The sequence below is a fragment of the Vombatus ursinus genome, unplaced genomic scaffold (assembly GCF_900497805.2).
Source record: "Vombatus ursinus unplaced genomic scaffold, bare-nosed wombat genome assembly UNPS02014946.1, whole genome shotgun sequence".
NCBI lineage: Eukaryota > Metazoa > Chordata > Mammalia > Diprotodontia > Vombatidae > Vombatus > Vombatus ursinus.
In genome coordinates, this window is record NW_020954724.1 from 1,542,455 (window position 1) to 1,569,856 (window position 27,402).

Here is a 27,402-nt window from a genome sequence, read left to right on the forward strand (position 1 = left end):
CAACTCTGTCACCTTACAATCCAACATTATGTTTGGATTATCAATGTTGGCCCGTGTGTGTGTGTGTGTGTGTGTGTGTGTGTGTGTGTGTGTGTGTGTTTCATTTATAATGCACTTTATCTGTCTTATTTTAATATCAGTGATAATATAATTATTTAATTAAAGATTCCTCATTTAGCCAGCATCATTATTATTATGGGAAAATGTAGAAGCTGATCTATTAAGATTGCATCTGAAGTAGGAAAGAAAATAGCATAGGTCATTTAAGGATGCTTATTTTTATTTGCAGATAAGGTGATTTTGAAGGTCCATACAAAGGTAATTTACCTGGGTCAGAAGCATGTTGTCATGTCACCATACCATGAATGCAATAAATCAACGAAGGCATTCTTGAAGTTCAGCTTCAAAATAAATGGATGTCGAGGATTGCATTGTGAGAGATAACTGGAGCAACTGGACATAATAGAATCTTTATCTTTCAACAGTCAAGATGCTTAACATTCTAAAGAGCCTCGGCTCTGTATCTTACTTCATGTATCATCAAGTCTAGTCCCTTTCAGCCCAACAATGTAGGCCCTCGTTTTTATGTGTTTGTGTGTGTATTTGTTGGTAATATGTTCATGAATATGAGTGGTTGATACACAATCTGCAAAATAAATCAACATAGCTTCTTGAGGGAATTTCTTGCTGTTCAGACTTAAACTAAAGGGATATTTGCAAAGCATTATATTCTGAAAGTAATTCTGGAAATGGACGTAACATAATCTTGGATGGACCTTTACAGTCAGACACTTCACATTCTAATGGACCTCTGCTCTGTATATATGAGATCTGGATCTGTACTGTCTAACCAACCATGTTGAGGTGGCAATGATGTTTTCTGTGGGGGGAGGGGGGTGTCTATTTGTGTGGATATTTAATGTATGAATCCCAACCACCATACTAAATAAAAAATGTAGTTCCTTGAGGGAAGTTCTCCATGTCCAGAACCAGAAAATGGAATACTTGGGATTAATCCTGAGTGAACTCGAGCAATTAGACATGGCTGGCCTGAGTACTTTCCTTAAAATTGAGGTTCTGGAAGGACACTGGCTGCAGGGGCAGCAGATATTGCTAGTGTGAGAGAAATCAAGGGACTGAAGTGAATTTCCAGGGTGTCAGGAGTAGTCTAGAGTAAAGAGATATTGACTATTTTGATTGATAGAGTTTTTATTAATAGCATTCATTTAAAAAAAATTGAGTTCCAAATTCTCTCTCTCTTTCTTGCCTCTCCTCCATCCATGGAGAAGGCAAGCAATATGATAGATACCCACACAAAACATCGCCATATTAGCCATTGAACTATAGAGTTTAAATACAACCTAGCTTGGGCTTATTCTAGGATGTTTGTTGCTAAACTTGTTCTCAAAACATTTCCAATGAACAGAGCTCATTAGGCCCAAGTGACCTAGATAATCCATGTCAGCACTCAGTGTGCTGATGATGGACTGGCCATCATGACTTTAATGTTGGACAGGCAGACACATGAAGGATCCAAGGCCTCTCCACCAACACAAGTTGCAGCTAATCAGTGATGTAGTAGGCGAATACAAGGAGTTCCTGATGCCAAAATATGTTATTCACCGACCTGATCAGAGTCATCACATAGCCTAGTATTAAACATAAGAGACCAGGTATTCATGACTACAAATCTAGACAATTTCACTAACATATGCTCCCTCCCTCATTATGCTGCTAAGTGGGGACAACAATGATCATGCCACTATGATACATAGGAAGGGGGAGTTGTTATAGAAGCAGCTAGGTGGCACTGCAGTGGATCGAGCACTGGCTCCCCCCAGAGCCTGGGACACTTGAGTTTAAAGTAAAGCTTCAGATAACTTACCACCTGTGTGACCCTGGGCAAGTCACTTAACCTCTGTTTACCTCAGTTTTCTCATATGTAAAATGGAGATGATAATAGCACCTACCTCTCAAGGTTATGACAATCCAATGAGATAAAAATGCATGGCCCAGCAAGGACGTGAGAAGCACTATATATACATTTCTTCTTCTACTTATCATCATCATCATCACCATCACTATCATCATCACACCACAGTGATCTTTGAAGAGCCTTTCTGATCTTCATTCCTACAAATCGTCCATTGAAGACATGGAGTAAATTTTGCTATTCAGAACAAAATGATTAAATTTTATCAAAAAATAAAACACCTCAAATCTCCTATTTGTTTCCATAATGAATATTTAGAACTATAGATGCCTTCATTTAAGGGCATATTAGCGTACCACCCCCAATTTGTACCTCTGTCTTAGTCATTCAACCTTGTTGGTTTTTTTTTTTATTTTCCCTATAATCTAAGCGACCAAACTTTGAAGAAAAAGGTACGTGGTTTGCTGCTGTTTTATATTCTTCATGGTATTTGTTAATGTTTTTATGTGTTACATGTCTTTGGTTCTCAAAGCTCTTTCTGCCTGGTCAATTGGTATCCTTGGATGTTGAAATAAAAAAATGAAATCTCCAATTTCCATGTACTTTTCTCCACTGTCGTTTAGAAAGGGACGTGCAATTTCACTGGTATAGAGAACTCTCGGTATGGAAAATCCCTTCACTAAAGTAGATCAGCTGGCTTAGGGAGTTTGCAGGAGGCACTGAGGGTTATTAAATAGGGCCAGATGAGCTTCAGAGGTGGGTTTTAACTAGGGACTTCCTGACTCAGCTCTACCATGCTAACTTTTTGACTCTCTGAATATATAGTAATCAAGGCCAATGGTTTTCACAGTTCTTTGATATCCTTTCACTTTAAATTGTAACTTCAGGAATGAATAGGATCTTCAAAGCATTGATTAAGTTGGCTTACTATGTAACCAAGCACTGGAAATCATATTAGTCAAGTAAGACTGCACCCCACAAAGCTCATGCTCTAATGGGAAAGACAACACCTATGAGACATTTGAGCTGCAAGTTGAATGGACCACCCATGGTGCTTAGGGTGAAATAGCAAAGCTGATGGTGACACCTCTTCCAATAAAATCTTAATCACTTTCTGATGTTGAACCATTGGAATTAGGGTGAGGGTTAGTACCAAAGACTTTTGGGGCAAGAACTTGCTTTTCTGGGTCCTCCTTAGGTGACACTGTAGGCCCTGCAGGAGCTCCTGCCAGGCACATCTCCACAGGGGATCTGTCCCTGAATGAGTGAGGGCACCAGACTGGGAAGTGTTATTCTTCCCAAGGCTCCTGGGCCTGCTGTGTGTAGATGTCTGGCCCCTTCTCCACAAGACTTGCTTTCCCAGACAATAACTGTGAGGACTGGGCTAGAAGCAGACCTTGTACACCATAGTCAAGCAGGGCATGGCCACTCCCAAGGCCACCGTGCCTATCTAGAATGACTACTGGTGTTAGTTGGTCAACATTTGTTGTTGATGATGATGAGGAAGGATGGCTCCCTCCCCACAACCATTTCTCCACTAATCATGTTCTTAATGTTTTACTATTTCAACTTTGATAGCAAATGCTTGCGTTTCTCTAGTGTCCAACATACCTAATCATTTTATTCCAGTTTCTCCTTTTAAATGTTTGTGCCTTTCTGTCTCAGCTCTCTGTTTGCTGTGGCCACTATTTGTAGGTAATATGTTCATTAAATTTAAGCTAGAAAGAACCTTAAAAGCCATTAAATGTTCAAGTCATTCATTTATGTCACTTTTTTTCTAAGGGATAGTGACAAGTATAGTATGATGAACACTGAGGGCATATCGTATTTTAAAATCAGTATTATTACCATTTTTGGTTAAAAGGTCAGATCATATTTTTGGTAAAAGTTAAGATGACCATTTTTGGTCAAAATGACTGTCCTAGGTAATGATCATCTCACCAACTGTCATATAACCAGCATTGTTGGGCAAGCTGGCATGTTACCCTCTAGGAGGTATGCATAGAGGCCCTTGAGCCCAGTGGGAATATATTTTAAAATCAGTATTATTACCATTTTTGGTTAAAAGGTCAGATCATACTTTTGGTAAAACTTAAGATGACCATTTTTGGTCAAAATGACTGTCCCAAGTCATGATCATGTCACCAACCGTCATGTAGCAGCATTGTTGGGCAAGCTGGCATGTCACCCTCTGGGAGATATATATAGAGGCCCTTGAGCCCAGTGGGAACATAATCCCAGAAGTGAGGGGCACTGTAACACCTCCTCCACTAGAAAAGGGAGTGATGCCCTAGAAACTCTGTGCTGAAGGAAATGGCAATGTCCTCATGGGTTCCTTAGGCCCCTGACTGTAAAAGCCTTTCCACATTGATTACATTCATAAGGTTTCTCTCCAGTGTGAATTCTCTGATGTCTGGCAAGAGTGGCACTGTCTCTAAAAGCCTTTCCACATGGATTACATTCATAAGGTTTCTCTCCAGTATGGATTTTCTGATGTACTCTAAGAGAGTCTCTCAGTGCAAAAGCCTTTCCACATTGATTACATTCATAAGACTTCTCTCCAGTATGGCTTCTCTGATGTCTAGCAAGAGTGGAATTGTCTCTAAAAGCCTTTCCACATTGATTACATTCATAAGGTTTCTCACAAGTGTGGATTCTTTTATGTAAAGTAAGATTAGCCTTCAGTGGGAATGATTTTCCACACTGATTACATTCATAAGGTTTTTCTCCCGTGTGGATTCTCTGATGTTCAGCAAGACTGGAGCCACCTCTGAAAGTCTTTCCACATTGATTACATTCATAAGGTTTCTCTTCAGTATGGATTCTCTGATGTTTAGCAAGATGAGCCCTCAGTAAGAAAGATTTTCCACACTGATTACATTCATAAGGTTTTTCTCCAGTGTGAATTCTTTGATGTTGAGCAAGACTGGAGCTGCCTCGGAAAGTCTTTCCACACTGATTACATTCATAAGATTTCTCACCAGTGTGGATTTTCTGATGTACACTGAGATAAGACCTCTGGGTAAAAGCCTTTCCACTTTGATCACATTTATAAGATTTGTCTCCAGTGTGGATTATCTGATGTATTTTAAGACAGGACCTCTGTGTAAAACCCTTTCCACACATATTATAGTCATACAATTTCTCTCCAGTGTGGATTCTCTGATGTTGAGCCAGACTTGCCCTGTTCATGAAAGCCTTTCCACACTGATTACATTCATAAGGTTTCTCTCCAGTGTGGATTCTCTGATGTAGAGCACAGAATTCTCCCCAAGTGATGTCACAGGGACCATCATCCATGGATCTTTGCTCCTGAATTTCTTCCACAGAAAGACTTAGCTCTGCCATAGTCTCCTTCACTTCCAGTCTCATGTCTCCTTCTGAAAGAAACAAGCAATAAAATGTGTAATTATTTCCCCTTCCCTCCATTGGCAGAACATAAATTCCTTTATATTCTCTTTCCCCAGGTAAAGAGAAAAGTCTTCAAACTTCAAGTCTTCAAATTAGCAGAACAAATTGTATCAAAATGCCATTAGCTCACATCCCAAGGATGATTTAATTTACAAAGAGCTTCACACACAATTACATTGGATCCTCACAACAAACCTGTGACAGAGGCAAGGCATTATTATCACTTTCACAACTCAGGCCACAAGTTCAGAATGGCTGAGTGAACTGACTGAAATCCCAGACAGAGACAAGAACTCAAACCCATGACTTAGCATGCTCTGTCCATAGTACTAGACAGACTGTTTCCACTTTCAATCTTTCCTTTTCATCATCTGTACTTTCAAATTTTTTCCCCTAGATATATGCCATTTGGTGCACATATACTAAATATTCAAATTATTTCATAATCTTTCAATCTTATTCCTTTCTCTTGCAGTATTTGAGGTCATATGAAGAATACCAGTACTGTTTTTTGTATTTATCTAAAGCATAAAAGATTTCATTCTGGCCTTTAACAAATTTTATTTGTGAGGCAACTGGACTTGTCCAGGGTCATACAGCTGGTAAATGTCAAGTGTCTCAGGCCAAATTTGAACTCAGGTCCTCCTGATTCCAAGGCCGGAGCTCTATCAACTGTACCACCTCGTTGCCCCTTGGCCTATTAATGTTTTGGGCTAGCCATTACTTATTTCTTTTTTTTTAATTGTCTTTAAGTGCCTGGGCTCACTAAAATAAAAATGAAATCCTTGTAATAATGATTGCACATGTATAACTTATATCAGATTGCTTACCATTTCAGGGAGAGGAGAGGGGAAAGATGGAAAGAATTTGGAATTTGAAATCTAAACAAATGTTTGGAAAGTTTTAATGTCTAGTAGGAGAAAATAAAACATATTAAAAAATAAAATGTTTGTACTAAAAAAAATTCTCATAATAAATGTAATTTTTAAAACATATGGTCTTTCCCATGTCTGAAAATATGTATCTCATACATGAATTTGAGTCTATCATCCTTTTGTAAAGAAGTGGACAGGTGACGTAGATGGGGAAGGTTGGAGGTGAAGCTGAAGTGACTGGCTGCTTGTGGAAGGTGGTTTTGCTTCATCTTGTTCTGAAGGCTCTTCAACCAGCTACAATGTCAGCAGACAATGATGCTTCCCTCTCCATTTATGATGAGACTTTGGGATCAAAACCTGCTCAAAAAGCTAAAGAGGCACCATTTGTCCCAATTGGAATGGCAGGCTTTGCAGCTATTGTTGCATATGGATTATACAAACTGAGGAGTAGAGGGGACACTAAAATGTCTGTCCACCTGATTCACACGAGTGTGGGAGCCCAAGGTTTCGTAGTAGGAGCAATGACTGTTGGTATATTGTACTCCATGTATCGGGAATACTGGGTAAAATCCAAACCATAGGAGGAAAGATGCTGTCTTCATGCTGATGTTTTAGAGTTAGATACTCACATTGAGGTCATCTGTTTATGTTTAAAAATAAATCATTTAGGGATATGTGGTTCTAAAAAGCAGCACATGTCAGAGACAAGCAATCATGATATTTTAAAGATGGGATTTTTTTTTCATGGAAGTTTGAGTTTCCCAGGTGATTCCAGGTATACTGATTAGTATCAGAGAGTGAATTAGGAGAGCTAAGTTAGCACAAAAGGAACTGGTCACTGAAGCTTACTTGGGATAAATTATATTCATATTCCTCAAATCTCAAAAATTAATGACTGAAAAATTAGAGGGCCAAGATATAGCTCCTATTGCTTTAAGACAGGAAATATTTGGGGATATAATATGGGAAGCTGCTTTAACACAATTCAGGAAACACTTCCTCATCTTGTAGAATGATGGAAACTTCAGTGTCTAGGGCTGCCTGGCTTTGACTAGGACCAAAAGAACATCTGTAAGAAAAACATGAAATAAAATATTGTAGCAAGAATTTTCTTCTTTATATTTAAGATGAGTCTTGAATAGTTGTTAACCAGGCTACTTAGCACAGTAGTATTTATTATGAAGTTAGTAAAAGATAAGAATAACAAGTGGTATGGCTTAGTTGTATTTTTGCTGCTACCATATTGAAATTGTTTTTTAAATGCCATCTGTTTTATGTGTATTTGAACTGCTTGTTCAGCAGTAAAGAGACTTAAAATGTGTGCAGTATTGTGTTTTCTCTCTAAGAATCATGTCCAATTGAAAAATACATTACTGTCCTTTAGATCTGATGGTTTATCATATTATGGGCGCATTCTCCTTATGCAAATGTTGACATATTTAAGTAATGCTTTGTTACACTTGTGGAATTCTAATGTTTAAAATGAATTGACATTCCATGGTAATAACATGGTATGGATATTATTAAATAAAATGAACACATCACACACACAGAAAAGAAGTGGACAGCATGCTTCATTATTAGTCTTCTGGAAGCTCTTTCCCATTTATGGTTTCACAAACCCCATTGGAGGTTCTATACAGTTGTCCAAAGGATTAACTAAAAATTTGTTAATGTCACCTTAAGTATTAAGTAATCATCCACTTTTGTTGCTAAGATATTTATGCTCTGGGACAACAAGCTTGTACAAATTTCAATGATAATAGAATTCTTTTTGCAGTGATTCCAAATCATTACGGTCAGGCATATAAGAACATCACACTCTGACTGCTTCTGACTATTGTAACATGTTTTTTCCATTTCTCAACATCAAATTATTTCCAAACTTCCAGAAACGTTGGACATTCATGTGCAAATGGTCACAAGCATGCACAGACCCTCAATGGCTCTTTGGAACTGCACCACAATAGCCCTCTCATTCCTGGGTTACCTTGTAATCACATCTCCTCAAAGCTGTAATCACCAGATCAAGATGTTACAGGGGTTTGCATTCTTGCAGCAGAGATAACAGGCTCTTTGGAACCATGATTGCTCTGCATGTACAGTAGAGGCCACATTGAAGCCATCATGGACCCCTACAAATGTTCTACAAAAACAGGCCTTAAAGAACCCCTCATTGCAATGCTAAGATTGTTCTCAGATTTGAACCTATCCTCTACTTATGTTATTATTCGCCTCCCTGTCAGCTTCTCAAATGAACTGTTTGGCAACACAGATTAGTCATTCAGTAGAGTTTCAATGAAAACGTACCTGGTTTTTCATTGGCAGAAAAAAGAAAGTTATGTCTGAAGAAATACTATCCTTACAACATTGATTCTAAATACAAACATTGTTTAAAAAAAGATACATTCTGTGCAATTAACTTCCAAGTACATTTATCATTGTACATTATCATAGTCTTATATCATGGGACACACTACTTGTCATGAGCCAGGAGAAAAATAAATCTTTTATATAATAACCATCAGTTCATTGTATTTACTGGTTAGGGAGCTAAAAACAATGAATTTTCATCATTTGGGATTGTCTTAGATCATTGCATTGTTGAGAAAAGCTAAGTCATTCATAGTTCCTCGTGAAACAATATTACTCTTATGATGTACCATGTCCTGGTTCTGTTCACTTCATTATGCATCAATTCATGTAAGTCTTTTCAGGATTTTCTAAAATCATCCTGCTTGTCATATCTTACAGCACAATAGTATTCCAGTAAAATCATATATCACTGCTTGTTTAGCCATTCTCCAATTGATGTGCATCACTTCAATTTCTAATTTTTTGCCCCCACAAAAAGAGCTGCTATAAATACTTTTATACAAATAGGTGCTTGTCCCTTTTTTTGGATGTCTACCTAGAAGTGGCATTGCTGGACGAAAGGGTATGCACAGTTTTATAGCCTTTTGAACATAGTTCCAAATTGCTCTCCAGAATGGTTGAATCAGTTCACAACTCCACCAATAGTGCATTGATGTCCCAGTTTTCCCACATCCCCTCCAATATCCAACATTTTCCTTTTTGGTGATATTAGCCACTCTGATTGGTGTGAGGTAGTACTTCCAAGGTGTTTTAATGTGCGTTTCTCTGATCAATATTGATTTAGAATATTTTTTTTCATATGACTATACATGCTAGCTATTATTTTAATCATGATTTTGATTTAGATTATTTCCCCCCAATTGTGTTCTCCTTCTCAGATTGTTATTATCCTCACTCCTTGTCATTTCTCTGTTGAACTAAATGTATTTCCATTCAAAAACAATCTCTTTTCAAGTAGATCAATTAAAAGTAAGGTTCATCTTCTGTTCTTCTTCTCTATCTCCATGTTTGTTTACTATGTTGGGAGCTCCCTGATAGCAGAGACTTTCTTTTACCTTTCTTTGTACCCTTAGAGCTTAGCACAGTGCTTAAAACACAAGGTGCTTAATCAGTGTTTATTGATTGCTTGACTGGGCAGAGGGCTGACAGCAGACCCTAACCTCTACTTCAATCCCTGCATTCTGGCCTCTCTCTGAATTATCAAACGCATGTTCTGGCTTCAGTCATAGTTCTGTCTCTTTCTTGCATTAGGTTCTAACTCTGATGGAACCTGACCAGACCCAACATTGAAGATCACAGATGCTCCCTTTTAGGCTCCTGAAGGGTCTTATACCATGGGACACCTTCAAGTCTCTACCTCCCAGCTCCCTAAACTGAGGTCATAGTCACTACATGAACTTGGTCAATGAGTCTCCAAGAATCAGACAGAGATTGAGCCATAGAGATCAGGAAAGGGACTTGGGCTAATGATTTATGTATAGCTCAGCCTCACACGACTTCTAAGTAAGACAGCAGCCTTCACTCCAACTCATATGCTCCTGGATGAGGGAGAGAAAATCATGAAATCAGGCCACCTGGGTCCATTACAAATTTCAGCTACCTAATCTTAGCTGGACCCTCATTGTGGCAAGGCAATCTTTTGATATCTACCAAGCTGACTCCCCATGCCACTCACCACAGTAGCTTTTCCAAATCTTTTCATTCATCCCCAACCCTCCCTAATGGCTAACCCTACCCCTAACCCTATCCACACCTTCTCACTTAAGAACTAGGCCTCTTACTTCATTGAAAAAACTGGACATTTATCAAGAGCTATCTTATTCTCCTTATCTCACATAAATCAGAGCCCTTATTTCCTTTTTGGCCCCAGTATCAGAAGATACTTGCTTGCTATATTTGCTAAAACAAATCTCTTTATGTGTGCAAATAATCCCATTCCATCCCTCATCTAGCCTATTATATTCTTCCCCCAGTATATCCATTTTTTCACTGATTTTCACTCTCTCCCACACTAATGACTCCTTCCCTGTTGACACAAATAAAATCATTTCTCTCAAAACACCCTCAATGATTCATACATCCCCATGAGATATTGTCCAATTTATTTCCTCTTTTTTAGAACTAAACAGCTAGAGATGACCATTTACAACTGGTGTCTCCAACTCCTTTCCCTTGCTTTTTTTGAAACTCTCTGTAGTCTGGCTCCCACCTTCATTGTTCAACTGACCCTTCTTTCTCCAGAATTACCAATAATCTTCAAATTGTCATTTCTTTAACCTCATTCTTCTTGACTTGTCTGCAGGCTTTGACACTGTCAATCACCCCTTTTTCTTGATACTCTTCTCTCTAAGCTTTAGTGACACAACTCTCTCCTGGTTCTCCTTCTACCATATCCAAAGTGAAACTCATTCTTTTTGCCCCAACCCTCAAATCTTCCTACTTTCCCAATGCTATGGCAGGCATCCTCCAATAATCCAGGCTCAGAGATGAAGTATCATGCACTTCTCATCAACTCTTACACACTCACACTCCTGACCCCATATTCAATATGGAACAAAGTCCTGTGATTCCACTTGTGTGACATCTCTTCCATCATTGACACTTTCTTGATTCAGGCCCTAATCACCTCACACCTCAGATATTTCAGTACCCGCTGGTTGATCTGGCTGCCTCTCTCCCCCGAGTCAGGCAATCCTCAACCTAGTTGTCAAGGTCATTGTCCTAAAACTCTCACCTGACCATGTCACCACCCACTCAACAACCTCCTCTGGCTCCCCGGCAAAGGATCCAATATAAAATCCTCCCTCAGGCTGCTAGAGCCCTTCATCACCTCCCCTTCTCCTGCTTTTCCAGTCTTTTTTTCACCCTACTTCCCCCCATATATGCTATATGGTATGGGCCTCCTTTCTGTTCTGTGAACAGGACACTCCACCTCCTGACTCCCTGGGTTTTTCTCAATACCCTTTTTGCCTAGAACACTTGCCCTGGCTTCCCTGAAGCCCTGGCTATAGCCCCTCTTTTACAATAAATCATTTTCAATCCTTCTTAACTTTAGTGCCTTCCCTCTCTTGACCTGCTCCAATTTATCCTGTCCATAGTGGGTATCTGCATACTTGTTGGAGTGTTGTCAGCCCCACCAGACTGTGAGTTCCAAGAGAGCCGGGTATGTCCTGGTATCTCTTTATGTCTCTGGTGCTTAACAAAGGGTCTGGCATGCAGGAGGCACTTAATAAATGTTTGTTGGCTTGAAGGTCTAAGAAAGAGCTCATATTGGAGAACCTAACCCCTTTTGATACTTTCAGAAGATTCCAGGTCCCCAAATTCCAAATAATGACTTCTTATAAGATGATAGATTTATCCCTAGAAGGAGCTGAAAGGCCATGGAGTCTAACCGCCTCATTTGACAAATGGGGAAACTGAGGCTCCATTTTTCAGTGAATGACCCAGGAAGCCACCACTAAAAAAAAATCTGAGAAAGAATTCCAAGTCAGGTCTTCCTGCCCCCAAATCTAGCACTTGCTTCACCATAACACATAGCAGCCTCTTGTAATCACAGGTCTCATATACTTGCTTTCACCTCACTCACCTAGACAGCAGCTCCTCAGGCCTTCTTGCTCCAGCATCCATGGTGCTTCCTTTTGCTCAAAATAAGAGACCACATCTTCTCTGGGAACTGGAAGCCCTGGGCATGGGAGTCAGTTAGGGATGGGCATGGAGAGAAACTTGTAATTTAGTTCACTTTAGGGAGAAGAGTGTGGATACAGAGCTGTCCCACTTTGAGAATCACTCCATTCTGGTCACACATACTGACCCATCAGAGTTTGTGTTGCAAGTAACCCAAAATGGGATGTGTTGTACAACCTGTTCTGAGAAACAGCCAAACCCTCTGCCCCCCATCCTGTTATGCTCTGTTCTGGCAGAAACTCCTCATGCCCAAACTGGGTAAAAGGGTAATTGTGCCCCAGCTCCAGGGACCTTGATGAATCACCCTTTGCCCTGTCCCCCTGTACTGGCTCCTCACTTCCTGAGACCTATAGAAACCTTGTGTACTGTTCATTCAGGAAGTGTTTGCCCCTTTGGGTGAGAGGTGGGGGAAAAATCATGGAACCTGTTTGGAGTCAGAGAATTTGATCTTGTGCACCTTCTTCATAGAAGGATAGACTCATTGTGTAGTTTCCATTGTCTAGAAATCAGAGGCAGCTGATGGTGCAGTAGAGAGAGCCCTGGACCTGGAGTCAGGGTTGCCTGAGGTTAAATCCTGTCTCAGATAGTTACCAGCTGGGTACCTCTGGACAAGTCACTTTACAGCTGTTTGTCTCAGTTTTCCAACTGTAAATTGGGGATAATATCACCCAACTTCGAAGGTTATTGTGAAGATAAAGTAACATAATAGTGTAAAGAAATCACTTTTCCCGGCACATGGCAAATAGCTGGTGAATATAAATGCCTATTCCCTTCGCTTCCTGTCCCACCATCTTTGTGGGAATTTTGGGGTAATAGGAAGGAAGATGAAGGACAAATGTGCTACACTGGCTACAAGTAAGAGCTATGAGCTACCAATGTCTGCTTGTTAAATAGAAGACTATTCCAAATACTAGACCCATCCCAAAGAGGAAGGGGTTGCAAGGAAAAGCTGCCTGAGCAGTTCTCAGAGATTTGGCAGACAAAATTCACGTCCAGCTAGAGGTTAGACCAAATAACTCCCTGAGATTAGTTGCACGTCTGAGATTCTTCCACACCAATTGGATCTCCGACCTGAAGCTACCTAGAATTGGTAAGAGACAGCATCAGGTGCAACAAAGGAAACTCTCTGGTTCCTATCACAGAATGCAAAGATTTCTTCTAGGAAAACTAGGCAGCATGAGGGGTCTGTCTCTTGGACACAGGAGACTAATATTTTCTCTCTCTAATAACTGATAGATCCTCCAAACCCTGCACACTAGGGAATGAAGATGTCCCCTTTGCTTGCAGACTCAGAGTTACCAGGGGAAGTGTCCTTACCCAGGGATAGTAGGTTCCAGGCATTCTCCAGCATGACCCCCTTGTACAATGCCTTCTGAGGATGGTCCAAGAGGCTCCACTCCTCCTGGGTGAAGTTCACAGCCACATCGTTGAATGTCACTCTCTCCTAAATCATCAAAAGTCATAGGCCATAGAGCTGAAAAACACTGCAGAAGTAAATAGTCTGATCCTCATTGATTTATAGGAGGAAACTTGAAACCCAGAGAAGGGATTTGCCCAATAGCCATGTCCTTTATGATTGCCAGACTGAACACCTGAAATCATTGTCATTAAGAGCCCAATGGAATTTTGAGAAAAGCATTTTATATGGTTATCAGTTGGAATAAATCTGAGAAATATCTTATTTTGCAATGTATCTTCTTGTGGAATCAGGGAGAAAATGTGTTCTATCTGTGAGGTGTGTGGATCTATGGAGAAGAAAGAGAGAGAGTGATGTGAAATTTCTTCCCTTTCAGAAGTGTGTGGTATATTTTAAAGAAAACTCTGTGAAGTCTTTATGAGAAGCTGAGATGGGATGGGGGAGTTTTATGAGATCTTTTAAAAAAGAACAAAGTTAAACATCTAGTTTGTTTCCTGAGAGCTTGAAGAAAGTCTTATCTGGATGAAAACATGAAGAGAATTCTAAAGAGATATTCATCAGATTCTGGACTGCATTGAGTGGTATGAGGTGCTTTTCAGCCAAGTGAAGAAGAGTTATGTATTATTACATTGAGGGCTTGAGGTCACTCTGGGTATGTGTCATATCCAAAACAGTTTATACTTTGGTTTTATGATTGCTTTCATTTGTCCATGGTGTATATTCCTTAATTACAAAATTAATTACATAATAAAAAGAGTAACTGTGATGGAGAAGGGCAAGCTAGGTGGCATAGTTGATAGAGCACTGGGCTTGGAATCAGGAAGACTCATCTTTAATGAGTTCAAATATGGCCTTAGTAACTTAGTAGTTGTGTGACCCTGAGCAATTCACTTAACCTTGTTTATCTCAGTTTCCTCATCTGTACAATGATCTGGAGAAGGAAACAGCAAACTATTCCAGTATCTTTGCCAAGAAAAGCCCTAACGGGTTTACTAAGTGTTGAACATGAATGAAATGACCAAACAACAACCATGATGGAGGAAAGAGGGTTCCTTTATTGGTTAAAAAAAAAAGAAGCAATATTTAATTAGCTTGGGTTTTGTTTGAGCTAATTTATCAGAAAAGTTTAGCCAGTTTCTTTATGAGAAATAAATTATCTAAACACACTTCTAGAACTGTAGAAACTTGGGAAAACAAGAGTCAAAAGAATGAGTTTAGGGTCTGACTGATAGGTCATATACAGGAGAGGCTGGCCAGATCTGTGAATATTTTGATACTTGGGAGGGGTCATCTATATTTCTAGCCTTATACATTCACAACACATGTTTGGCCAATCAACTTGGAATCTGATGGTCTTCCATTTCAGTCATAAGCATAGGATTCACTTTATCAGAGACTCTGATGTTTGGGAACAACCTTCCATCCTGTGCATAAAATTGCTGATACATTTTTCATCATTGTGATTTCTTCTTTAAAACATTTGATTTAGGGTTTTTTTGTAATCTATATTTCACTTTTCACTTCTTTATTCCATTATTTTACTTTAGAACAATTGAGAAATTTATTGCTCTTTTACACTTCTTGAGATTCCCAAGAATTTCTGAATCTTTTCTTTTCTCTAGGGTCCCCTGAATCACTCCTTTTTCACTTAAGAATCAGACATGGAGAGGATTTGGGGAAGATGGTCAGAAAATTTCAAGCTCTCAAGATTTTCCTCCACAAAAGAAATAAAACAGCACCTCAGGGTGAACATAGAGCAGTTAAAATAAATAAGAGCAGGAAGTCCTCAAGGAATAATCAGGGAAAATCTGAAGAAAAATCCCAGGATGAGGCTTCCTTCCTATGAAGAGTAAACACTTCCAGGGTAGGTCCTTGGTCAGCTTGAACAATAAGCAGCAAGTCCTGGCATTAGCTGGGTTGGGAGGCTGCCTCTGTCCCAACCCCAGGAACTTTTAACTCTAGGATGGTGAAGGGAGTTGGGTGTCTGAGCCAGGAAAAGTGGAGGGAACCTCTGCTGACAAGAAACAGTAGACTCAGCCGTGCTGTGGAGACCCCACAGGGGTTAGAAGGAACCAGGACACACCTGGTAAGTGCAGATACAGTGAGGCGGGGCTGCAGCTGACCGTGGGCATTTACAGGAGGCTGGAGGTCTTGATTTGAGTTCAAGGTCAGAGGGGAGAACTGAAGGAGGATCTAAGGCCAGAGGCACCATCCCCCATGCCCCAGGCCTAGAGATGATTACAAGAACTAAACTATTACAAAGAAATGCCCAGCCAAAGGAGAAAGAATCCAACCATATGGAGTTTCTATGAAAATACAAAAGACTGGAGTTCATCTTCAGAGGATGATACAAAAGCAAAGAAACTCTCTCCTACTCCAAAGAATACTGTCAAATGGTTACCTGCCCAAAAACAACTTATAGAACAACTTAAAAAAGACTTTAAAAATCAAAGGAGAGAGATTGAGGAAAAACTAAAAAGAAAAATAAGGAGAATCCAAGAAAAACAAGAAGATTATGAAAAGAAAGTCAACCAATTAGAAAAGGAGATCCAGAATCTTAAGGAAGAAATTGACTCCTTGAAAATCAGAATTGGGCAAGGGGAAGCCAATAAAGTTATAAGAGATCAAGAAATAATAAAACAAAATATAAAGAATTTTAAAAAATAGAAGAGAATATAAAATATCTCATAATAAAAATAACTGATCTAGAGTACATATCAAGAAGAGAAAATATAAGAATAATCAGACTACCTGAAAGTTATGATCAAAAAAAAATCTTAAGAAATAATTAAAGAAAAATGTCCTGATGCATTAGAAGAGGGGAAAGTAGAAACAGAAAAAAATTTACCAATCACCAACCTGAAAGAGATCCTATGAGGAAAACCCACAGGAATATTACAGTCAAATTCTGAAACCCCCAGCTCAAACACAAAATATTATGAGCAACAAGAAAAAAAAACAATTTACATATGATGGTGCCACAATTAGAATCACATAAGACCTAGCAGTGGTGACACTAAAAGACTACAGGCCTTGGAACACTATATATCAAAGAGCAAAAGAACTGCTGTTCTAGCTGAAAATATCACACCCAGTAAAGCTAAGCGTCATTCTGAATGAAAAAAAAAAGACGTTTAATGAATTGTCAGACTTTAAGGATTTAAAAAAAAAAACCTGAATTTAATAGAATATTTGACATATAAGAGATAAGAGATAAGGTATATACCAGTGACCAATTACAAGGGACTCAATAAGGACAGACTGTTTACTTTTTATATATGTAAAATGTAAAACCCATGTCTAAGATTGTTATTAGTAATTGGATAGTTCATAAAAAAGATTGGGGTAGACCTGAGCATGATATGCCTTCAAAAAGCAAAATCATTCAGGAACAGCTAAAAAGAGTAAGTATCTTATACAAATGAGGTGCCAGAAGAACTGATACAGAGGAATTAGATGGGGGAGCAGGGCTGTTAGCTCTGGAAGCTTACTTTCATTGGGAATGGGTTCAAGAAGGAACAATACATATACATCTAGAAGAGTGTAAAAGTCTTCTAAATTTAGAAAGAAATAAAATGCTAAGGGGATAAGGATGGGGGAGAGGATAAGAGAGGGATGTTCAGAGGGGAGGTTGAGGGAATAGGTTAAAGAGGGATGTAGAAGGGTGTTTAATGGTAATGGGAAGGTAAGGGAGGAGTTGTTGGAGGGGGTAGGTTGTTGGAGGAGGGCAAGGTAGCAGATAAAAGCAAAGTAGAGGAGTCAGGAGGGGTAGGAAATGAGATACACTCACACATAAAAACAAAGATTAGGGTTAGAATCTGTTAAGGAATGTATATATTTATATATGTAAATATGTATGCATATATGTATGCATGTGTATTTATGTATAGGTGTATATATACATATCTATCTATCTATCTATCTATCTATAAATTTATCCATGCTTTAATTGTAGTGTCTGGGAGGGGGAGGAATGAGAGAAGGACAAAAAAGAGCAAAGTAAAAAAGTGCACAGCATAGAACAAAAGAAAACTTACAAGGAAGTAAAGAAAAGATGGACAGTTTTCAACGAAATGCATAGTATTGATTATACAGGCAGGCTTTCTTGAAATGGACACTTATTACTGTATATTCTGAATCCTCTCACATTCTGCTGTACACATGACACACTTTTTTCTTGCCTTATTTTGTATATAAGTTTCAATATTTAAGTTCCTAATATGTTTCTTTTACTTTTTCGTATTGTGCATTTGTTTATTAAATAAAAAAAATTTTTTTAAAGAGTCGGACAGGACTGAAGGTACTGAACAACTTCTTAAAACACTCTATAAGCCTATAATCTGTACCCTGATTTAATTTGTCTTCCATACTCCAGTGCCATGCCCCACCTCGACCTTAATATCATCACTGCTACCAATGTAACAAGTTTTTTTTTTCCAGGAAAAATTCTTTTCTATGCCACTGAGCTTTGGAGAAAAACTATCCCAAATGTCTCCATAGAAAGAGTTAGCTGGCTGCCAAAGGACAAATCACCAGGTGTGAGGCTTTCCTTGTCTCTTCAGATCTCTGAAGATTTACAGATCTCTGTAAATTCCTGATAGGCACCAGCTTCCTGGTCACTCAGTCAAGAACCCTAGGTCCAATCTTCCACTACTAAGTGCATCACCCCCAATCCTCATATCAAATGTGCAGTTGAACCCTGTCACATTCACCCTTTCACTATCCCTGGAAAGCACTCCCGCCTTTGTGAAGGCCCTCATCACCTCACACCTGGACTGCTGCAAGAGCTGCTGGGGAGAGTCTGATTGCCTCAACTCTCTTCCCACTTCAGTCCATCCCCCAGTCAGCTGTCAAACTGATAGAAAGGGTTGGGGCGGGGGGTGTCTGACCATGTTATACTCTCATTGCATAAATTACATAAATTGCTTCCTATTACCCTCCACAATCAAAAATAAAATCTTCTGTAGCATTCAGAGCCCTTCATAACCTGGTCCCCATTCAACCTTTCCAGTCTTCCTATAGCTTATCTCCACATACTCTGGAATCCAGTAGCACTGCCCTTTCTGTGAGTTCCTCACACAAGAAACGTTGTCCTGATTCTGGCTGTCTCCATGCCTGCCATGTCCTCCCTCATCTCCACCCGACTGAAAATTCCACCTTCTAGAAGAAGCCTCTCTACAAGCTGTGTAACCCTGGGCAAGTCACTTAACTCCTATTTCTTTGGGAGAAAAAAACGGAATCTTCCTTCATCCTCTCCATTCTGATGCCATCCCTCTGATCATGCCCTATGTGTCTGGTACATAGTGTGTTTGGCCATGGCTCTCTTCTCCCTTACTAGACTGAGGGCTTCTTGACAGCAGGGACTGTCTTTTGCCTTCTTTGTATCCCCACTGATTAGCTACTGTGAGGGTTTCAATCATACCCAATGGGCTGACTTTAGGCCTGCCATCAAGGACTGTTGATTCATCTTAAAGTAATTAGGGAAGAGGCTTGACTGGCCTTTGCTGGGGTATTTTTGGCCTCTTGGATAAGAAGACCAGTATGATCGCCATCATTTGACTGGGCATTCATGGCCACAGTAGAAGACAACCAACTCCAGTTGGGGATTATACAAAAAAGAGGCCAAGGTCAACAACTACAATAAAAAGACAGCTGCCTCATCTAGTTTGAAGAAAGAACAAGACGGAACAGAACCTTCTCAACCCATCCCAGAGGGGAAATGGGGACAGACTGGCTCTAGCAAAGTCTAAGAACTGAGGATGGCTGTCTAGGTAAACAGAAGAAAAGACCACATAGAATGAAGAAATAAAATGGGGTAAAAAGTCCAACAGGGTAAACTCAGGCCAGAACAATCCCATGAAAAAGTCAAGACTTGGGAAGAAAAGTTTGGGGCCCTAAGACTAAACTTCTCCTACCCCTGGATGTTGAATACCAACCCCTTAGCCACCATACAGCCTTCATGCAACCTCATTACTCCTTGGAATAATCTCTTGACCTCCATATCTCCCAAAGACTCTTCAGTAACTACTACAGTCAAAATATTTTGCATTAGAGAGCCTTACAGGTGCCATTTTGGTGTTCTGAAAATAGCTAGCACTTATATAGTGCTTTATGAATCTCATTTTTAGCATCACAAGAACTCTGGGAGGTAGGTGCTATCATCTCCATTTGAGAGGTTATTCCTATTTTATTTTTGAAAGTTGTTTACTATAAAAATATAGCAAGGACCAGAATACACAACCAACCCCAAAGGAGTCTGAGACACTGGACCACAAGGACATTCAGAGTCCAGGGGAAAGAGGGCCCATGCTTAGACCTCACATGGTCAATGGGTCATTCAAAGCTGCTGGATGAATCAAAATTCTCTTCTCTTTTCCCCAGTCTCTAGGAGGGTCCTCTGGGATGTAGCTTTTTGCTGGGCTTCAGGGGTTATGGTTTTGTGTAGTTCTGAAGCTACCTTTTCTCGATGTGTCTAGTTCTTGGCTCCCAATTCTAGAGACAAAACCAAATGATCTTCCCTAAAGCCTTGAGGAAAATGGGAAGGAAAAAGGCACTGTCCCATGGATAATAAATAGGTTTTTTTCCATTAGAAAAAAATCCCCCTTCTTTTCTTTCCTCTCACCTCCACCCTCACTGAAAATAAATGAAAAACCAAGGCCCTGCTGTCCACCTGTATAATCATGTAAGCCCCACTTCTGTGTTGGCCACCTCTGGAGAAAAATAAATGGAAAAGAAATGAGTGACATGGAAGAAAGAATCAATGAGTTAACGGCTTGGCACAAGGGTACAAAACCTTGGCCATATAGACCAAATAGAAGTCACAAGGCAATAACAAATATTAAAACAAATTCAAGAGGTAAAAAAAAAAAAACCAGAAGAAAATGTAAGGTATATCATAGTAAAAACAACTTACAGAGAAAACAGAGCAAGGCAAAATTTAAATAACATTGGACTATCTGAATGCCATAAAAAAAGGAACCTGGACATAAGATTTCAAGAAACCTTAAAACTGCACAGATGTCTTACAACCAGAGCACAATGTCAAAATAAATCACAGATTACTTCCCAAAAGAAATCTCTGAATGAAAACTTCCAGAAACATGGTAATCAAAACATGGAACTTCCAGTTGAATAAGGAAAATGCAGCAAGCATCCAGAAAGAAATAATTGAAGTACCAAGGAGCCACAGTTAGGATCACACAGAATTTGGCAATAACTATCATTAAAGAGCGCAGAGCTTGGAATAGATTACTCCAGAAGGTAAAGAACATGGTCTTATAGCCAAGAGTAATTTACCCAACAAAACTGAGTGTAATGATATAGGGGGGACGTAACCCTCAAAGAAAGGACTTCCAAGCATTCTTGATGAAAAGATCATAACTGCAGAGAACTTTTGAAGTTCAAACACAAGTGAAGAGAAACATAAATAAGAAAAGAAAGATGAACTAGCCTATGGGAGTAAAAAAAAAAAGATAAACTACTTATATTCAAATATGGGGAGGTGATATGTGTCCCCTCTGATCTCTCTCAGGGCTCATAGAGGGAATCAAATTAGAGAAGACCTTGGAGAGGTTCTGTTATGTCTTGATCTTAAGGAAAAGATGGAAAGAGAGGAAGAGGGATACACTAAGGTGGGTGGATGGAAAGGAGGGTTAGGAAATATTATCTCATGTAATCTCATGTATATCTCATGTAATATTATCTCATGGGGCACAAGTACACATCTATACAAACAAGGAGAAGGGAGTGGCTGGGAGCATCTGATGCCTAAAACTTAGTCCTCTAGTCAAAGGAAGGAAGAATGCATATAACACAGAGCTAGGTACAGAAATATATTTTACTAACTAGTGAAAAGGAGGGAAAGGAAAGAAAGGAGAGGGGGAATTAGAATGAGGATACACTGAGGGAGTAGGCCTAAGCAAAATAAATTCGAAGGATGTATAAGATTATTTCTAAATCTTTTTGAGGTGGCAAAAAAAGGAAATCTGAGGGATTATTCATAAATGGAGTATGGATGAATAAGTAAAGTTCATAAATGTAATAGAATACTACTGCATTGAACATGAATTAGCATAGTGACCAACGAAGACTCCAGAGGGCCAAGGATAAAGAAACATTCTGCCTACCACTTAGAGGTGAAGGAGTCAGATACAGAATGAGAAATATTTTTTAGGACATAGGAACTGTGTTTTTTTTTTTCAGATTGACTATACATTGTGTGTAATGGGTTTTGTTTTTCTTATGTTCTTAATGTGGGGGAGAGAACAGGTGGGAGGATTAGAAGGTTGATCTTGGCTAATACAAATGTGTATATTCATATATATATGTGTGTATACACACACTGGAACTCTGATCAATGAAATGATCAAGCAATTCCTGAGGACTCATGATGACATATTGCCAACCTCTTGATAGAGAGGTGATACTCAGAGTGCCAGTTGATATAATTTTCTTTAGATATAATCCATGAGAAATTTTGTTTAGCTTGACTACATATATTCTTGTAATAGGGGTTAGGTTTTCTTGCTTTCTTAATGGGGTGGGGTGGTAGAAAGGGAAGGAAGAGAAGGCTAATTTATGCTGTAAAAAAATTTGTATTTAAAAAATAAAGTAAAAAATATTTTCCTCCAAATATTTCTGAATATATAAGTAAAAATAAGATGAGGATAATGATACCTACCTTCCAGTGCTAGTTGTGAGGATCACATGAGACATTGGTAAGGTGCTTAACTCAGTGCCTGGCACTTACTAGGTGGTTGATAATAAATGCTGGTTTTCTTCCTTCAGGTAGTCTTGAAATCAGACTGACCATTCACCTGATGGCTGTCAAAGGTAGCACAATCCCTACTTGTGAAAGGGCCACTGTCTCCTGGAGTTCTGTCCTTCTCCTATCACCTGGTTAGGCCAGTTTTATTTTTTCTTTCCCTGAAAGGTGACAAAGCTCTCCCAAGGACCTGACTTACATAGTGGGCAAAGGCTCCATGTGCCTCCCTTCAAGTAGTATTCTGAGGGTCTCTGGACAAACTAGTACGGCTGCCTGGTAAACTAAAGGCATAAAAGTCTACCCATGTGAAATCAGGGTCCTTCCTATATGACAGATTTCCCCAAATGGCACACTGTCACACCTTGCTTTGCTGACTAGATGAGCTCCCACATGGAGGTAAGGAGATCTTTGTCTACTCAAGCTAAAAAACTCTCATATCCCTATTGAATGTCCTTTTTATACTGTACTTAAATACAACTCCTTTTATTTGTTGAATGACCTAAGAATGTTTGATTTTTGTTTAACATCTAAACTGAGTATTGACTTGAGTCAGTTCCATCCGTTCCTTTCCCAGGTCAATCTAGGACCTTCTCTAACCCATAGAAGAGTAAAAATTTCCAAGAAATTGTCTGAGGTACCTTGACACACTAACTTGACTCTGTCCATCCTTCCTTTTCTCCTTTTTGCTCTCATGGTCTCTGCCAGTGCATGGGATACTCTGCATAGAGCAGAACAAATTATACCACCAGGAAACCAATATGTATAGTAATATGGTAGGTGGTGAAGCTAATCCTGGTGCCCAGGACCAACAGAGGCAAGGATGAGACTCCCAGAAGCCTCTTTTACACAGTAGAGAAGTCATCTGTCATTCAATCACTGTGCCAGGGTAGGTCTTAGAAACACAGGAGCAGCAAGATGGCCCCAGAGCAGTCTGTACAAGAAATCTTGGGCTTGGATATTGTCAATGGAATTTTAAATGTGGTCCAGATTGGACCAGTCTCTAACCTGGGAAACTGAAGCCAAACAAGGAAGCCAGAGGCCGGTGTGTCAGAAATCAAGTAGTGATTTAATTAGAGAGTGAGGAAAATGCTTGCAAGCAGAAGTCTCCTACTCACCCCCACACCTTGAGAAGGATGGCTCAACATGCTGGGATACAGACAAGGTTTATATACATGCCAGAAGTTGGATCACAACACAATCATTCTTAGGTCTTGACTAAGCAGTTCCCATGGTTGGCATTTCTTGGCTTGGATCTGTCTCATGGGAACAGCCTCTCAAGTCCTAAGGGTTGTCACACCTTTTGATTATTCAGCAGGGTACAGAACTAGAGTTATCATGGCAGGAATAGGGATGCAGTGCCTCCTTCAGTTTACTTGGCAGTTACAAGAAATAGGGATTGTGGGCATGTCAATAGATATGATGGATGGCTTTAGGCTGCAGAACATTGGCTCCCAGGTCCCTGAGAAATAGGAGGAGCTCCAACAAATCTAAACAGTCATTTATTAATATGAAAATCATAAATCCCTCGGTAAACACCTGGTGCTGGTCCAAGCAACACATGTTGCTGGAGGATAAGATCATACAGGGTGCAAAGGATTGCTGTTATGCCAAGCTCAGGGCACAGCATGTTTGCTGGGTCTTAGCTCTGGGAAATAGGGTGTTTCTAAATACCTTGACAACATCTAGGGCCTTTCTGAATGCTCACTGAGTTGACCTGAGAACTGTTAACAGACAGGGGTTCAGAGGGATCTGAGAAGTCGTGTGTGACCTGAGGTAGGGGGACCATGAACAGCACAGCACAATTTCTGCTCTGATGATAGCACATTAAAAAACAATAGCTGGGGGAGCCTTCAGGGCTCTGCTCCAGGTCTGTCCAGACAAGATTCAGGGTGAAGACTTTTCCTGGGGGGAACTTCAGTTGCTGCATGGGAGAGCTTGGCCACAACAAACAAAGAAGAGGGGGGAAAGTGTGTGTGTGTGTGTGTGTGTGTGTGTGTGTGTACGATACTAGGCAGCCATTAAGAAAGCAAAAATATGATCCCTTGGTAAAAGAAACTAGTGAGTGAAGTGGTCACCCTTGTTAGACAGCTATAATGAGGGAGAACTTAAAAACAAACAGGGGAGGGCAGCATGGTGGGGAGCAGTGCTCAATATATCAAGGACCCAATGAATCAGTTTAAAACATGGAAAAGAGCAGGGTAGTGTTGTTACCACTGCATTCAATTTCATGCCTATTTTTGTACAGAAATGATCCCTAAAGCAGGCATTGCCAGTTTCATAGACCATCCTCTATGTCTATGGAAATGACTGGATTGCTGATGTTGGCCAAGTCTGTGGATAGACTGCACTCACCTGGGCTGGGGCTTGGCTGCTCCCAGGAGCCATTCTCTCTCAACCCAGGCTCCCTGTGTAGGTAGCAAAGTAACCAAAGTGACTCCATTTTGTAAAGTCCCTTCATCTTATCCCTGGACCTTATCTACCCCAGGCATCTGCTTCCCCCACCCTTTATGGCCCCACCAATAGAGCAGCAGCCAACACTCTCACTAACCGATGTCCCAAGTAATCATGGGATGTTCTAATTCTATGCCTTTCTGATGACCATGAGACAGCCTGGAGCCACCTGGAAAGTCCTTTCCTTCTTTCCTTCTGCACAGAAAGCCCATCTGACCCACCTGTAATCTTAATGCTAGGCTGACTGCCTTGGTGCTCATACTACAGGCGTTTGCTGTTTGTTGGGCCTCGTAATAAAACTTCTAACTTCCCTCCAGCTTTAGTGTCTGGATTTGACCCAATACCTTCTTGGGGTAGGTTTTGTTCCTCTGCAGACTGAGCTGGGGAGGGAGACGGATCCCAGAGAAGATCTCTTTCTCCTCTCTTCATAGGCAGGAGGCTGCCCATCTGGAATTTACAGAGGGCAAGGTCCCATAGGAGTTAGGAAGACCCAGGCCTTGCCCTCAGGGAAAGGACTCCAACCTGTAGAGGGAGGGAAGCAGCAGGGAGGGTCAGGGGAGGAAATGAAGCCGATCTCAAAAGGAAAACTACTTCCCTCCTCTCACTTCTCTTCTGTACCCCTCTTTTCCCCCATCCTCCTACAGAGCCCTCAGAGGAAGATGAAGCTTGAGATCCCAGACAGGATGAGACCAGTCAGAGTCTCAATGACCCCTGAGACAGAGCTCTCCCTGGAACTGATCCTCTGCCCTCCCTGCATCCCCTCTCCTCAATTAACACACATTATTTAAACAATAGACTGACTGCTAGATCTAGCAGGGAGGGAAGTTAGGGAAGGTTGAGGAAGGGGAGGGCTCTGGAATGGAGCAGCCAAGGAAAGCCCGAGACTGGGAGACAAAACCCAGGCTGGGATCCAGCCACCTGTGTGGGACCTGAGAGCTCTTAAAGATGTGGGGCTGGGGGAGCAGGAGGCCTGGGGCAGGGGAGCAGGGGTGGGATCTGGGAGGCAGGACAGTCTAACCCTGACCCTAAATGCCTCCAACTTTAACCCTAAATGCTCATGACAGGGAGGTCAGGGACACTTGATTGGAAGAAGTGTTCCAAATGGACATTAAGCTTGGGCAGGTAAGGATGACTGTGTCCTGAGGTCTAGCTAGGATCTGGGGAGGATGTCCAGGACCCTCTGGTATAGCTTAGGTTTGGAATCCCTCCAGGGAGCCAAATGGCTGGGATCTGATAGGGAACCAGCCCAAGAGGCACAGATTCAGATAAGGGGGATCAGGAAAGAGCTTTGGTTCCTGCCTCCAAGGTGGGGCTTGAGGCAGGAGGTAGGACTTGTGGATACTTACAGGGACTGGGAGTGAAGGCAGGATTCTTATGGGCAAAATCTGAAGTTTGGGAAAGTGTGACCCAATGAGAAATCTCGGGCGGGGGGGCTGGGGGGAGGGGGAAGATCAGCCAGGATGTTTAGGAAGTGATTGGGAGTCTGGAAAAGTTTTGGGGGCAGGGAGCTGGTCCGGTAGCCAGGCCTGGGAGGCATGCTTCTGGCAGACCTGGGGAATGAGACCCAATGGCAAGGACAGCAAACAAAGGTCAGGATGTAAGTGGGAACACTGGCTCAGACCTACCTGGGATCTGCATGCACAGAGTGGGCTTCTGGAAGGCAGAGTGATCTTAGGTCCCAGGGAAGGCAGAGAGAACTCAGGTCAAAAGGAAAGAGGAGAGAATCTGAGCTCCAGGGAAGGCAGAGCAGTCTCAGCTCAAAGACTTCCTGTTTCCCACCAGCCCACTCTGATCCTCCTAGTCCCAAGGACACCACCCGGTCCAACCCTTGAGGCCCCCAGGATGGCTGAGCCCTTTCCTCCAATCACACCCAGGGCCAGAACTCAAGGACCCTGACTGCCTCTCCTTCCCAAGCCCACCCCTCCATCACGTGGAAAGCCTTCTCCAATGCAATGATCCCCTCTTCCCCCTAAACTCCTCCCAGCCTCCAAACTCCACCCCAGTGCTCCAACTCCACCTAGGCCACCCACCCACCAGGCTGGTCATCTCTGAGAGCTCCTCCCCCCCAGTGCCTCCCCCACCTCCCTCCCTCCCAGACTCACCCCCTCCTCCTTCTGAGCAGAAACACTGCCTTGATCCAACTGCAGCCCCAGACTAAGTGAAAGTGATGGACTCTACACTTTGAGGAGCTGGTAGCAAATGGCTCTCAGGAAAATTAGGATCTATATACCATTTGCAACTGTAAATCCAGATTGGATCAGACTGAGTTTCTCCCAGTGAGAAATCCAGTTCTCCCTTTGTAATTGTGATGTTTGACCCTCTGCAAAAATATCAGACCTTAAGGGTAAATACACTTAAAATTCAGCATTGAGGCAATGTGACGAGGAACTGTAAGAATAAGAATTGAAGGTAATTGGGTCAGAATTACTCAATTCTACTCTGAATGCAGTCTAGAGTGTCAAATTGAGAGATGAATGAAGTGAATTTTTAT

General features: G+C 40.9%; 1 protein-coding gene and 1 long non-coding RNA gene across 3 annotated transcripts; both read right to left on the reverse strand.

The window, feature by feature from the left end:
• Positions 1–201: 201 nt before the first annotated feature.
• On the reverse strand, positions 202–2,003 carry LOC114030234. Its single transcript, XR_003567576.1, has 3 exons — positions 1,971–2,003; positions 328–453; positions 202–232 (listed from the first exon to the last, which is right to left on the reverse strand). It is a non-coding gene; the product is annotated as an uncharacterized LOC114030234 (long non-coding RNA).
• Positions 2,004–2,333: 330 nt separating this feature from the next.
• Positions 2,334–26,886, reverse strand: LOC114030233 (zinc finger protein 79-like). 2 transcript variants are annotated; one of them, XM_027845027.1, is made up of 6 exons: positions 26,537–26,886; positions 25,256–25,433; positions 24,813–24,865; positions 13,597–13,723; positions 12,182–12,277; positions 2,334–5,313 (listed from the first exon to the last, which is right to left on the reverse strand). In XM_027845027.1, exons 3-6 carry the CDS (start codon positions 24,843–24,845, stop codon positions 4,259–4,261), a joined length of 1,311 nt encoding a protein of 436 aa, XP_027700828.1. In that variant the 5' UTR covers positions 24,846–24,865; positions 25,256–25,433; positions 26,537–26,886; the 3' UTR covers positions 2,334–4,258. The 2 variants fall into 2 exon arrangements, with proteins under 2 accessions (XP_027700828.1, XP_027700829.1); XM_027845028.1 differs by lacking the exons at positions 24,813–24,865; positions 26,537–26,886 and having other exon boundaries at positions 25,256–25,324.
• Between the last annotated feature and the right edge of the window lie 516 nt (positions 26,887–27,402).

Excerpts from the sequence above, each read along its gene's own strand:
- LOC114030233 (XM_027845027.1), bottom strand. The coding sequence starts at position 24,845 with ATGGCTCCTGGGAGCAGCCAAGCCCCAGCCCAG. Across the intron at positions 13,724-24,812 it reads GCAGCCAAGCCCCAGCCCAG|GAGAGAGTGACATTCAACGA; the intron begins GTGAGTGCAGTC and ends TTGATGATTTAG. Across the intron at positions 5,314-12,181 it reads CCTGAGGAGCTGCTGTCTAG|AAGGAGACATGAGACTGGAA; the intron begins GTGAGTGAGGTG and ends TGTTTCTTTCAG.